At 37.5% G+C, this 12,907-nt stretch overlaps 1 protein-coding gene across 1 annotated transcript; it reads right to left on the reverse strand.

The window, feature by feature from the left end:
* Positions 1-1,183: 1,183 nt before the first annotated feature.
* Positions 1,184-12,199, reverse strand: LOC145239458 (uncharacterized). Its single transcript, XM_080102779.1, has 13 exons — positions 11,965-12,199; positions 9,343-9,535; positions 8,569-8,719; positions 7,223-7,523; positions 6,719-6,964; positions 5,482-5,848; positions 4,979-5,210; positions 4,506-4,656; positions 3,935-4,027; positions 3,441-3,680; positions 2,863-2,958; positions 2,216-2,425; positions 1,184-1,497 (listed from the first exon to the last, which is right to left on the reverse strand). Exons 1-13 carry the CDS (start codon positions 11,978-11,980, stop codon positions 1,238-1,240), a joined length of 2,556 nt encoding a protein of 851 aa, XP_079958905.1. The 5' UTR covers positions 11,981-12,199; the 3' UTR covers positions 1,184-1,237.
* Positions 12,200-12,907: the final 708 nt, after the last annotated feature.

Genomic DNA, 12,907 nt, shown 5'->3' on the forward strand with positions numbered 1-12,907 from the left:
AAGATATGCCATGCAAATAAACCTATTCACTTACTGGTGTTTTAACTGTTCCCATGTTCAGTTCTTTTACCTCACAAACAGTTTCATAAGCATCAGTTGAACCAGTTTTATCCATCATCAAGATATCAAACGCAATTATGTCTCCGTTAGCTCCACTAACAGCACTGACTAAACGTTTGTTTCCTAAATAGATATCTGCTAAAAATATGTTTGTGAACTTTGAAAGCTTCGCATTTGTGTTTGCTTACGATAGTTATTGCTCATTTCAAGTGAAAAAAAGTAAAATAACAATTGGCATTTTTACCACAAAAATCAAACTTTATCAACTTTATAGAGCTCTTCTGACAATTGTACTTTGCACCGGCGTTACGACGTCCTATACAGGTCGCCTTCATCAGGGTAAAATTATCCCTGGCAGCAACAGCTTATACTGTATAAACAAACTCATATATTCGATATCTGCAAAACTGGCCATTATTTTTATTTTAAGTATTCTTCCCATTAGCGCAGGTTGTTACATAACGCAAAAAATTCTGAGCAATTTTAGTTTTTACACTGACAAACGTCCCACAAGGCCACTTTTCTTGTGCTTCAGCAGCTGGTAGGTTTTGCGTTTCTTCATCTTTAACACTGGCCAGGGTTCCACCATTCTGTATACATGCGTTGTATGCACCAGACCAGTTCTGTGTGCTGGTAGATAATGTGTAAAATCGACTTTGGCACGATGTGGCAGATGACCCTACAAATATACAAATCCATTCGTGTGGAAAATGCTACATTGTCCTCTTAATAAATTAGGACATTTTTATAATACACGACTTACTCTGCATGAGTCAACAAAGCAGTGAACCTATTTCCAGTAATAAAATTATCGCCTCCATTTTTGCATAAACTATTTCTCATTTTTGCTTAGACAAATCATCTTGCACATGCAGCAGTTGTTTTCCTTTATCTTGCGGTCTTTCTTGTTGACGTTTGGTTACAATTGATCCCACACATAATGTTCTTTTGTACGTTGGCAAAAGAGTTATCTTCTTGAATGTATAGCCTACTTTGGTAGTTGTTTAAGCTGTTGTCAAATACGTTGCTTGAAATTATTGACCAGCGTATTCTGTTTATCATGCAATTAACCAAAGTTGTAATACCGTTTGCTCACATTGTTACATATTGAAAAGACGAAAAGTACATTTCATTTTTTATTGGCAACTTTTAATATATTTGTAACAAACACGAAAATTTAAAGAACACTTTCCTTCATATTATCTACAAGCGCAAACGTAATTTTCCTAGTATCAATTATTTCAGCAGAGGTTGTATTTTCGATCTTGTTCGTTTCGTTGCTGGAACTATCTTTTTCGTTGTCAACTACGTCATCATGTGATGACGTGGCAAACGTGACGTGTGGACGAACAAAGCCGTTCAACTTTTTCTTTCTCATAGCAGCGTTGCCGTTCTTTACACGTCTGTTGCTTGGTGAATCAGCTGTCAGTAAATTTCCTGTAGATTTCAGGTAATATGAAATTAGTACAGGTTTGACCATTTGTTGCGACCAATAAAGCAAAGCAATTAGAAAAATTACAATTAATATACAGAAACAACCTAACTAAGCATATTCAGGGGTCACCAAACTGATCTCGCGAGAGTATTGGACTTAATATTTATATTGGAAAACTAAATATTGAATTAACCGTTAAAAGATAATTAACAGTGACAACATTTCTGCAACAACATGTAGGATTAATTGCATTTAGTTGAACAGGACACATAAATGATTCGAAGGCCGTTTGTTACATCATAGATAGATAATACTAAAAGTATGAATTTCTTCGTTACTGTGCGCAAACAAATACAAATTATATATTGTGCGCAAAAAAAAAAATATATATATATATTTTTTAAATCCCAAAAATTCTTGACACTAGCACTTGTTGCTCCCGCTAAGGCTCTTCGCGGACCACAGCTTAGAACGGCGTTAGGGCTTGCAAGCTATGTGTCATTCGCATGTTATTTTTAATATTATCTGGCATTGGCACGCCGTGAAAAGGTACCCGCTTTAAAACGGTTGTTATACCTAGTGTGTGTGAGGCTTTATACTATTAACAACACGTTATACTATTACACTTTAAGCCAGAACTTTTATTTATCCAGGCATGAAAATAGCTTTCAACTTTTGTCCAACTACATTTGTGGCAACAATTAAAATGTTTAAACTGACCTATACTGGAAGTGCTTCTGATGGAACCATTTATGTCGAGGGATGCTTTTGAGGAGTTTCTTCCCACATAAAATCTCGCAGCATCGCTAGCGTCGCTACTATTGCTGTCCACATATCCCATCTTCTTCTTGAACACATTCTTGAGGTTTGTGATGGCGTTTGAGTAAATAATAGGATTCACGGCGCTGTTGATAGGTAGCAAAACGGTACCTGCAAATATTTTACAATTTTAAGTGGTAGGCTACTTCAATAATGACTTTAGTTAAACAAAATTACCAGTGATGTTGAATAAACGTAGACATTTTATTGAGCAAACGTTTCGACAAAAACTACTGTCATCAGTGAAAATGACAAATTGCTTAATAAAATGTTCACGTTTTATTTAACATTGCTGGCAATATTGTTTTTAGTAAAGCTCTGGTTCAAGTCCGTGTCTTGTGTACTTTTAATGACCGTTTTAGTTATCCTCATTGCAGATATACAAACAAAATGTTTGTTTGTTTTCAATGGATTTAAGCCTTTCGGGCTACTACTTTTCAGGCATTACGCATTTAAGAAAGTTGAAATACCAGCTAGGATGCTGATTTACTGCTTGCATTCGTGCTTTAGTTGGTGGCACAGCTCATGTATTTTCATTTATTACTTACCGGTCAGTCCGTGTACGATAGGGTGGACGTCGTGACCAGAGATACGAACAATAAATATGATGCACACAGGAAGCCAACATGCTAAATCTGTCATTACTGCAAAATATTAAGATTGTCAGTAAAAGTTCCCAAAAAAATTCAGACCAAATATTACAAACAATTAACCCAATTTGTTGATTCACAAACACAAATATAACTGCGATATTAGTAAAATATTGAATTTTATAAACTTTTAAGCATGTAGCGTCTACTTGATGAGCAATTGACAGAAGCTAAGGCGCTACTCATTTTGGACAGGGCAACAAAACAATTTCTACAATTGCTGAAACGACGTTATTATGATAAATATGCTCCTGTCAAATTTTTATCCATTGGCATACAATGTTTCCCTTAACTTTTCATGTGTTAGAGTATAACCTACATACAAGCTTTCTGGGCACATCGAGAGCCACTGCTAGCAACATTAAATTTGCACGTCCTATTATATACTCGGGTTTGATTTTTCTTGTGCGTTGAGATGTGCATTTGCCCAACCTTACTATCGCGCAACTAGGAGGAAACATTGTTATCATATTTACCCAAGCACATGATTTTCTTTTGCATCGTTCTGTTGTCTCTTCTCCACTGCCTCGACCTTCTTCGTACGCTTTTCCGCACCATGGGTTTAGACGACTTCTTGTAAATCACCAGATAGGCGATGAAAATATAAACGAACGCGAGAAAGTTGAACGCTATGATTGAGGCCATGTACAACCACGCGGTGTCGCCAGCGTCCGGGTAGAAAAATGGCTGGCAAGTTGAAAACTGGTTGTAAAAACCTAGATGTAAATAGTTCGTGGTGGCATAACGAAAAGATCTGGAGTACTGAAATTTTGCTGCTAAACAGTTTTGATTGACAAGTGGAGAACTTTTCGTCGCACTTTTATGGCGAGCCAAGGAAGACTTATTTTAATACTTTTTCAACAACAGCAGCTACTTAAAAAGGGGGCCTCCTTTTCTCAATGACAATAGATGCATGGGTTAGAACATTTGAAAATGGCCAAGTTACAATCAAAGTATGGATTATAACTACCTATTGGAACTACATACTGATCTCCCCACGACGGGTAGATCATCGGAAGATTTAAATTGTTCACGTACTCGATCATGGTCTTCCATCGCAGAGCTGTAAATCAAGTCAAGGCAACATGAATTAAGACTTAAGAAGTATAAACAATTCACTTTCTGGACTGCACAGCATTGAATATTAGGCACAATGCTAAATTTGTTTTCACAAAGTTCGGGACCAGGGTCTATTCCAAGCGTTCGATCAGGATTTTTATGCTTGTGTATGAGTCCAGCGTTAGTAAATTTGTTAAAATTTACAAAGCAAAAGCATTTAATGTTCAACCCAATCTCATAACATATGCAATATAAAGCTTCAATGCACATAAGATATATTTCTGATGTTTAAAAACAAACACGCACTCATGGTTAAAAACATACATAGTGAATACATTTTTATTTGGGACTTCCCTGTTTTTAGTATTAGAGTATAAGTAAAGAGAAAAAACTTCTTATCACAAAACCGTTCTTGAAAACTAACTCATTAAAAGTTTGTTTAAGACCTTGTGGGTTTGCAATTGACTTTTACATTTTTTTACCTGGTAACGTGGAGTTTGTGCTGGAATTTACTGAGAGGGTGTGAATCCCAAGTACGAGTTTTTTCATTTGAGATTTGTTCACGAAGTCGAAGTTAAGAAAGGATGCGGGTAGCCAATAACTTACAACGAAGTAATCGTTCAATACCCGGGCCTGTGACACAAAGATAAGCTAAATACAAAAAAAGAATACGTAAAAAACACTACTTGAGTCCACATATTATGGCTTGAATCAGATAATGAAATTGGATATCGTATGTGAATTTTGACAGTTGCATGTCATTTTATGAAACATTTTAGCCTACTAATTCACACAAGCTTACAAAACTAAATGCAACAAAAAAATATCGAAAGAATATTTACAATGTTACACTACTGCCTAGCTAAACACTAACTACCAAATTAATAGTTAAAAGTTGTAGCTTAAAAAGCGGTTCGCGTACAATCCAATATATATTGCTTTTGTACAATTTTACCTGCGGCGTAAAGGCAACGACTATTGATGTTATCCAAGAAATTGAGGCAAGCGTCGCAGCTCCACCAATCAGACGCGATTCTTCAACGCGAAACGGTTGTAGCGTTCCGTACAGCCTGTATGACGTCATCAGTAGAAGTATAAACACCGAAGTCTGCGCCGAGACTTGAGTGAGGATTCCCATCGCTGTACAGACCCTACTGGTCCTGTAATTTCTGTCGTGGACACAGAAACTGAAAAACAAACATCTGGCTTTGGTCTTGGTTTAAAATATTTGTTAGCAGAACAGTAATTTGTAGTTGTTCACAAGGAGCTCTGGTTTATTCTCTTTGAAGAAACAAACGCAGGAAGCAACTGCTAATTATGTTTAGCTGCATCAGAATTTTTTGAGGTTTCATTGTAAGTTACAAGGTCATCACCACAAAAAAGTATTTTGTGCACTCACGATGCTATTTAAAAACTAAAATACACAACACAACTTTGCAAGCCTTCATAACAACTAACCTGTCGTAATACATGACATTCTGAACTCCCAGCATAAGTAAATAAATTCCCATCAGCAGATCAGCGAACGCCAGATTTAAAACAAACGTTCTGTTGCACTTGGCCAGTCGTCCCAACTTGTCGGCGTGACGATCCTTCCAAAGCTCTTGTGACGTCATCACTATGACGACAATGTTTCCGAAGAGAGCTGGTACCAGGAGAATCCACACGATTGTAAGGAGAAAGGGGTTTCGGATGACTTGGTCGTTGTACGCGTATGTGGTGCTGAGAGTCATGTGGAAAAGGGAAGGGCATTCGTCGCTCCCGTATTGACAGTCACGTACTCCATCGTAGCGCTGTGACCAGTTGACAAACAGCACATCGCCTTCTACAAAATAAATGCGATTTACTTTAGCAAACCACTTGAATCACGGATATTACAGTTTTAGCTTGTTGCGCTGGTAACAACATCTTTTCAACATGCTGTCAAATACTTCAGTATTGGCATGCTGGGTTATTGACGCCATAAAGAGATATTTTGTCGCAATTTTCGGTCATTTAGTTCAGTAAACTGGTGAAAAAACACATAAATATTTTTCATTGTGCCTTCTGAATTGGCTTATGTATGCTTGTTTAGATTGTTTGTTAATGGCTTGACAAATTCTTAAAGTGATTCATAATTTTGTCAACTAATTAAAAAAATATTTGGTTTCAATCAAAACTTTTTTCCTATTTTATGTTAATAATATGGGTTGGCTTGGTTAGCGCAACACTTGGCGGAGCTTAAATGCTTGTGACAACCCAAATAAATTCAGGAAACCGTAAAGCTGAGTCAGCATTTGTACTACCCTCCTACTCAAGTGTGTTCCGCTGAGTCATAATTAAAACCCCATATCCATGACTGAACCAATATTGTGTTTTCGCTAAAATGTCAATATTTGATGAACGCCTATCTATTGTACTTCGAGAGTTGTTGAAGTACGGAAGTTGTAATCTTCTTTACATCTTTATCATTCTGTCCAAACAATATTTTTTTCCAGGACTGTGCCCATTCTTTAAACTCGCATATGGTGACTTTGAAACACAAAATATTAAGACTTTATGTTGATTCAAAAAAGGTTATTGCTGCCAGGCAATTTGATGTTGATCTGTTTGTCTAAAAAGGTTTATAAATGTCGAGTAATTTTTTTGTATGGTTCTCACAGAAATATATTTTTTTCTTAATGGTATTTACTTCTTGTACACGAGAAAAACTCACTCCAACAGTAAAAATGATCCGATGTAGAGCATCCTTTCTCGTCGGTACCGTTGCCATAGCAATCGATGACGCTGTCGCACACCTGATCGGACGGTAACCGGTCACTAACACCCGCTGTGCATTGAAAACCTCCGTCAATCACGTGATCACAAACGCTACTGTTCTGCCAACACTGGGAGGCGCACTCATCGGTGAAGTCACCACACGTGATGACGTCATCGCATGACGTGGCAATTGTTTGGTTTCCTGGAAGAAAAGAAATCAATGCGAGCCTTAATATATCAGTTGAAGACATGACATGGTAAATTATGGTTGTGTCTTTCTTAAATAATTCTCCGGAAAAGCATCGGACAAAATACCAGTGGAAATAAAACATTTTTGTCATTAAAGTCGGGGGTACTCCTTGAGTTCTGTTTGATACTTGGTCTATAATGCTGGTAGTTTTTCCTGCGGTTCAAATCGTATTAGTTCTTGGGACAGTAGCGACTTTTTAACGATGCCTACCGTCGCATAAAACGTCTTTGATGCAATACAGCTCGTCTTCGCCATTCGGGCAATCTTTCATCCCGTCGCACACCTGATGAGGTTTCACACATGAGGAAGTTCCGTTAGTCAACGAACAGATGACGTCACCAACTCGACATGACGTACACGGGTCGTTTGGGGTGTCTAATCCTTCCTCTGAAGCCATACATACATGTGCACATATCGGGTTCATTTTATTCACTTGCAGTGGCACGGGCGCGTTGTTTTGGCATAAGCATTCGTCTGAAAGGTCTTCGCAGTCGATAATGCCATCGCATACCTAATTAAGAAGATTTAATTAATAGAACTTCGCTCAAACGGGCCTTTTTTATTTAGCTGAATTCAGAGGAAAAAATGACTTGTTTACGGAGAAAATCGGGCTTATTCTGTGTAACGCACAATGATAGGATATTTTAAGCAAGATCATTTGACAGCAGTGCTTTTTCAGTTCTTATGTCTTATTCCATACTTATATTACAGCGTCTTTAACTTTTGCTGGGTTTGTTTACAACAAAATGCGACCAGCAATGTCCCCTATCTATCACGTCTTCATTCGTACACCTTCGTCACAGTAACATAAAAAACATAAACGAAACAAATGAAAATGCTTTAAATGCCTTAATGTAGGAAAAACACACTTACACCACTTTGTGATCCGTAACGCTTTTCACAGTCAATCTTACATTTTTGCAAAAATCGTTTCTCACAACGCAAAGTATGCCGTATTTGGTTTCCCACGCAATACGATTTCGCTTCCTAGTCGTATACAAGCAGGAAAATCAAACGCAATCCATCCTTTGCTATTTCCTATCACAAATTATTTTTCACTTTTGCGCCACAGGGGCGTCACATTTGGGAAATAGTCGGTGTAAAGTCACGCAATGTATTCTGCAAATCCCTAAAAAAACGTTTTCATTTATGTTTGGGTGCCGGTGGCCCAATTACAAACTTTAATGTTTCGATGACAATGTAGAATGTTAAGACTATTGTCTGTTGTGTTTGTTGTCGAAGACATTTTTGCATAAGCTTCTTAAACAAACTTTGGGGCCAAAACGGGCTACTTAAAAAACGATTTGGGTTTGGGCATGTACAGGTTTTTTTTAAGGTTTGGTTTGGGTGACCGCTAAGTAGTTTTAAGAGACCGCAAGTATTTCATTTAAATACCAAAAAATAGCCATATTTGCTTAAACGAATTATTTATTAGGCCACTGGCAAATTTTGGGAAACCGCTAGAGCCCAAAACACTGGGCATGTATACTCTCGGGTTCGGGTCGGGTTACGGCTCCAATTCCAGGCCCGTTTACAACCCTATGGGCGCCACATACCTGAGTGACGGCAATCACGTGCTTATTGTCAAGGCAACGGAAGCAATTGCTGCCAATCAGACGTTGATGTTGGTCGAAGCAGTGATCGAGATCGTTGTGGCAATAAGTCACGTCCGCGTCTGCCACCAGCTCTTGTGGTAACACGCATTTTCTGTGTAGACAACACAAGCATAATGAGTTTCTGTTTCGACGCAACAACATGGGGAATACAAAGCGTTACAAATAAAAACTGCTACAACCATCTTTACATGTCGTGATTGACACAAATCTTTCGAATTGAAAAAATCGTGGCGTAACACTCCACTAAACATAACTTGGCCATTTTTTTGACTTGTTGTAGGTCTCGAAAACAGAAGTCGTAGTCATTTCAAAAACCACCACGTTTTATAGACCTAAATTAATGTATTGTAGTGATTAAATCACTAAACAACATAAATCTATTTTACTTTGTTACATCTATAGATGTACTGACATATATGTCAGTTTATGCATTGAGTGCTTGGGTTTATATAAGTTTAAAACCAGCCATATTGAATTGTGTTTTTATTGATTTTTTGTTAATTAATCTCACAACCCTTCGGGTTTTAGATATTACCTTCCAGACGCTTGAACATATTTTCGAGTAATTGTAACATAGTCCAGTTTTCAGTTGTCTGCGGTTAATTGCCACACAACGATCTTATAGGAGGAAACCCAGCACCCTGTTAACGATTCTCCCAAACCGATGACATAAATTTGTTACCAGGCATTCAAATTACGTCGAATTTTGCCCACCTCTTTCCGTTGATTTGACATTTAAAGCCTTTCCCGACGTAATTCTCATCAGTTCCGTCCGCGCAGTCTCTGACCCCGTCGCAAAATGCACTGATGGGGATCTCCCTGGTTTCGTCTTGACACGTGACGTTACGCTTCAACGATTTCGTGGCTGTTCCCCCAACAATTAGGATGGCGACAAGGAGGAGAACGCCTATAATACCAACATAATTGTGACAAAGCGTAGCGTATTTCTGTGTTACATGGATAGCGCTAAGCATTCTGGTAGTTTGTCCACCATATTGTCCCCGAACTAACACCGGTTTTTGTGGTGTCGAATTATTACTGGCAATATCTAATATGAAAGCGCGTTTGTTGCAACAAACATGCCGGTAATGAGCCACGCTGTGCATTTTTTAGGCTGTTATACAAACGTGAATTATCGATTTTGCTGATGATAGATTGGAACGCAAGCGTTTCTTTCGTAGCTATAGAGTAGGTATCGTTTTAAATACGATTATACGGTTCTTTTACCCTTACTATTAACTTATTTTTTCAATGCGTCTAAAACATCTATTATTAACTTATTTTTTTCAATGCGTCTGAAACATCTATAAATGTAGGAACACAAACTTAAAGAGTTAGTGGCTTCACTAAACAAAAAATTGCGAATAAAACGTATACATTTTTTCAAGCAGACGTTTGGACAAAAACAATTGCCATCATCGGTGAAATAGTGCAGGGCTTCTCAAACTGTGGACCCCAATTGGTGTCGCGTAATATAATTTTGGGGTCGCGAAACATTATGGGTTATTATGTCAGTCACAATAAATGGTATACGTGCGTATATTTATTGTTTAAACATCATTCCCATGTAATCAAACTGCTCTAAACACATCTTGTAGAACTTAAAAAAGTATTACCAGCCTAGTAACCATATGCGCCAGACTTATTTATGCATATTGTGTACAAACAATGCGAAAAAGCAGATACCGCAAGCGTCACAATATAGATTATGACGTCATACAAACTAAGACTGTCAATCTGTGTATCAAGTTAGAAATGAATTTAAGTTTTTCAGGCGACATAAGACGGTATATATATATAATATAAGTATTTCTTTTCATCATACCCATCAAGGGGTCGCGTAGAAATTTCTGTTTTAAAATGGGGTCGCAGAACAAGAAAGTTTGAGTAGCCCTGAAATAGTGCACAAGTAAAACAAGGGCATTTACATTCCCAGAAAAGGACAAGAAGAAAGGATAAATCAATTACGTCACAACTGATAATCTACAAATGTTTGTTAGAAAGAACAAAAGCGCTCGTTTGAAATGTTGCCTAAAGCGAATAAAAACACATAAAAAAGTGTACTGGAAAGAAATGTCACAGAAACCAGTTGATTTGGCATAATGTCACGTATTTAAGAACCGCAACGTCGTGACATATGGATTAAGCAGGGACGTTTTGGCCACCCCTTGCACCGCAAAACAGGAAGTGAATGTAGATGTAAACACTTCGCCTTCTGTATACGTTTTAAATAAATGTGTTGGACACGTGAATTGATTTTTTTCCCGCATACCGCTGTCAAAGGGTCACAACCAAGGGCCTTTCTCCCTTGATTAAATAACATATAAGGCTTGTTTTTACGTTTCGGAATGCCGAGGAGGCTGTTTACCATTGGGAAATAAGGTTAGGACGTTGTGTTATAAAGGATATGAACCGTTATTGCGTTTGCCCTTTGGATTTTGTGACTTGTGTCAGATGACATGGGAACCTTATAGTATCAATTAGGTTGGCCATTCTATTATATAGCACGTGTTCTCAATCTTGCTGTTTACAACTGCTCTAGTTAGCTTTTGTTTGCGAAATTTTGGACCTTTATCATCGATTTTCGCAAATTAGACAAACACACGATGCCTAAATTTACGGTAACTTGGAAATTAAACTTCCTATTTTTGATGGTTATCTATCGACCTATCCACATTTTGAGCGTGGTTGATATACGACGTGAATTCATAAGTCGCTTGAATTTACAAAACTTTTTTATTTTTGATTGGATTAACGCATGTGCTCGTGTGTTTATTTATCCCGAAATAGAATGAAATGCAAAACATCATTTTTGATTCACTCCTAAAACTTTTCCTTACTGAAAACAAGTTGTACGGAATACTACAACCAGCTGCTCCGGAACGGCCCAGCGCAATAACATAGTTTATGTTAAGAGGCTAAATTATGTGTCTTCGACGGAACAAGCCCTAATAAATATGTCAAACCTTATGTTATGGTGAATTGACCAGAGGTGTCAAATTCATACATAATTTATATTTGTGCCAGGTCCCTTATAGATTTCGTCACGGGCAAATACATTTGATTTGAAACAATTTTACTTAAACTGTCGGATATTAAATTTCAATTACATGAAAACTATTAAGATGAAAAAAGGGGAAATAATATTTAATATGTAGACAGTAAATACATTTTCCAAACAGATCGGATACTATATTGGACAATAATCTATACAAGCGCCCTACTTTAAAAAGTAGAGTATACAGCGAAATACTCCAAACGCTCTTGATGTGTTGTGCTACTGACCATGCAACATAAATGAATCATGAAATATTGTAGCAACATATTTCTACTTACCTTTCAAAGTCAACATCGTATTGAAACCAGCTTTAAAGTCTTCATCAGTTCAGCTTTACTCCCAATATGTCAACGAGTATTCCAAAGTAGACTATGATGTGTATGAGTTCCAACGATACCACCATACATGTAGCAGATACCTCGCAATGACTAAGTTGTCTGAACGATGTACCAAACCACACAGTCAATATTTACTTTATTGTTTCTGTCAATAAAACATGGAATGCGTGCAGTTAGCGCTCCTAATTGAAAAGTCATTTTCCACCCATGACTCCAAAGTCTGATTTAGATAATGCTACCGCTTTGGCAAATCGCCTTTGAAAACGTTTTATTCTGTGACCTAGCAGTTAAAAGCAGAATATTTTATGCATTTATACTGCCGCACCTTTTATAAACATACATCACGCTGGCTCCTGTAGGCGTGACCTATACCCTGCTTTATTTACGCCCAGTATAATAAATCGCTTCCTGGTGTGTTAGTAGAAATTAGGGCAACTGTTAAGTAACTTCCTTAGAATCTCGTGTGATGAAAGGCTGACACCCGCTGCAAAGAATGCATGAATATAAGTTAGATGAAGTTTTATTGCAACAATAGGCTTCTGCATTAAAACGTGCAGGGTTTTGTTTTTCCATATGACAGTTAATAATTGCTGCTTACAATGCTATGGAAGATATTTAACGCAGAGCAATCAGATATACCTTTAAACAGAGTAAATCATATAACAACAGAAAACGTGGCCTGCCCTATGTCTGAAATAATACTTGTTTTTTATATTAAACTTGCAAAACAACCTTTTCAAACTTTTGTTTGGGGTTTTACAGTCTACAAAGGTATAACACGACACAGTTTTTGCTTTCTCAGCATTGCACACTAAAGGCTAGAAACGAAACTAAAACGCTTTGGCGCCATTAAAGACCCACCACACCTCACGACGACATTGTA

The sequence above is a fragment of the Phallusia mammillata genome, chromosome 7, assembly GCF_965637545.1.
Source record: "Phallusia mammillata chromosome 7, kaPhaMamm4.hap1.1, whole genome shotgun sequence".
Classification (NCBI taxonomy): domain Eukaryota; kingdom Metazoa; phylum Chordata; class Ascidiacea; order Phlebobranchia; family Ascidiidae; genus Phallusia; species Phallusia mammillata.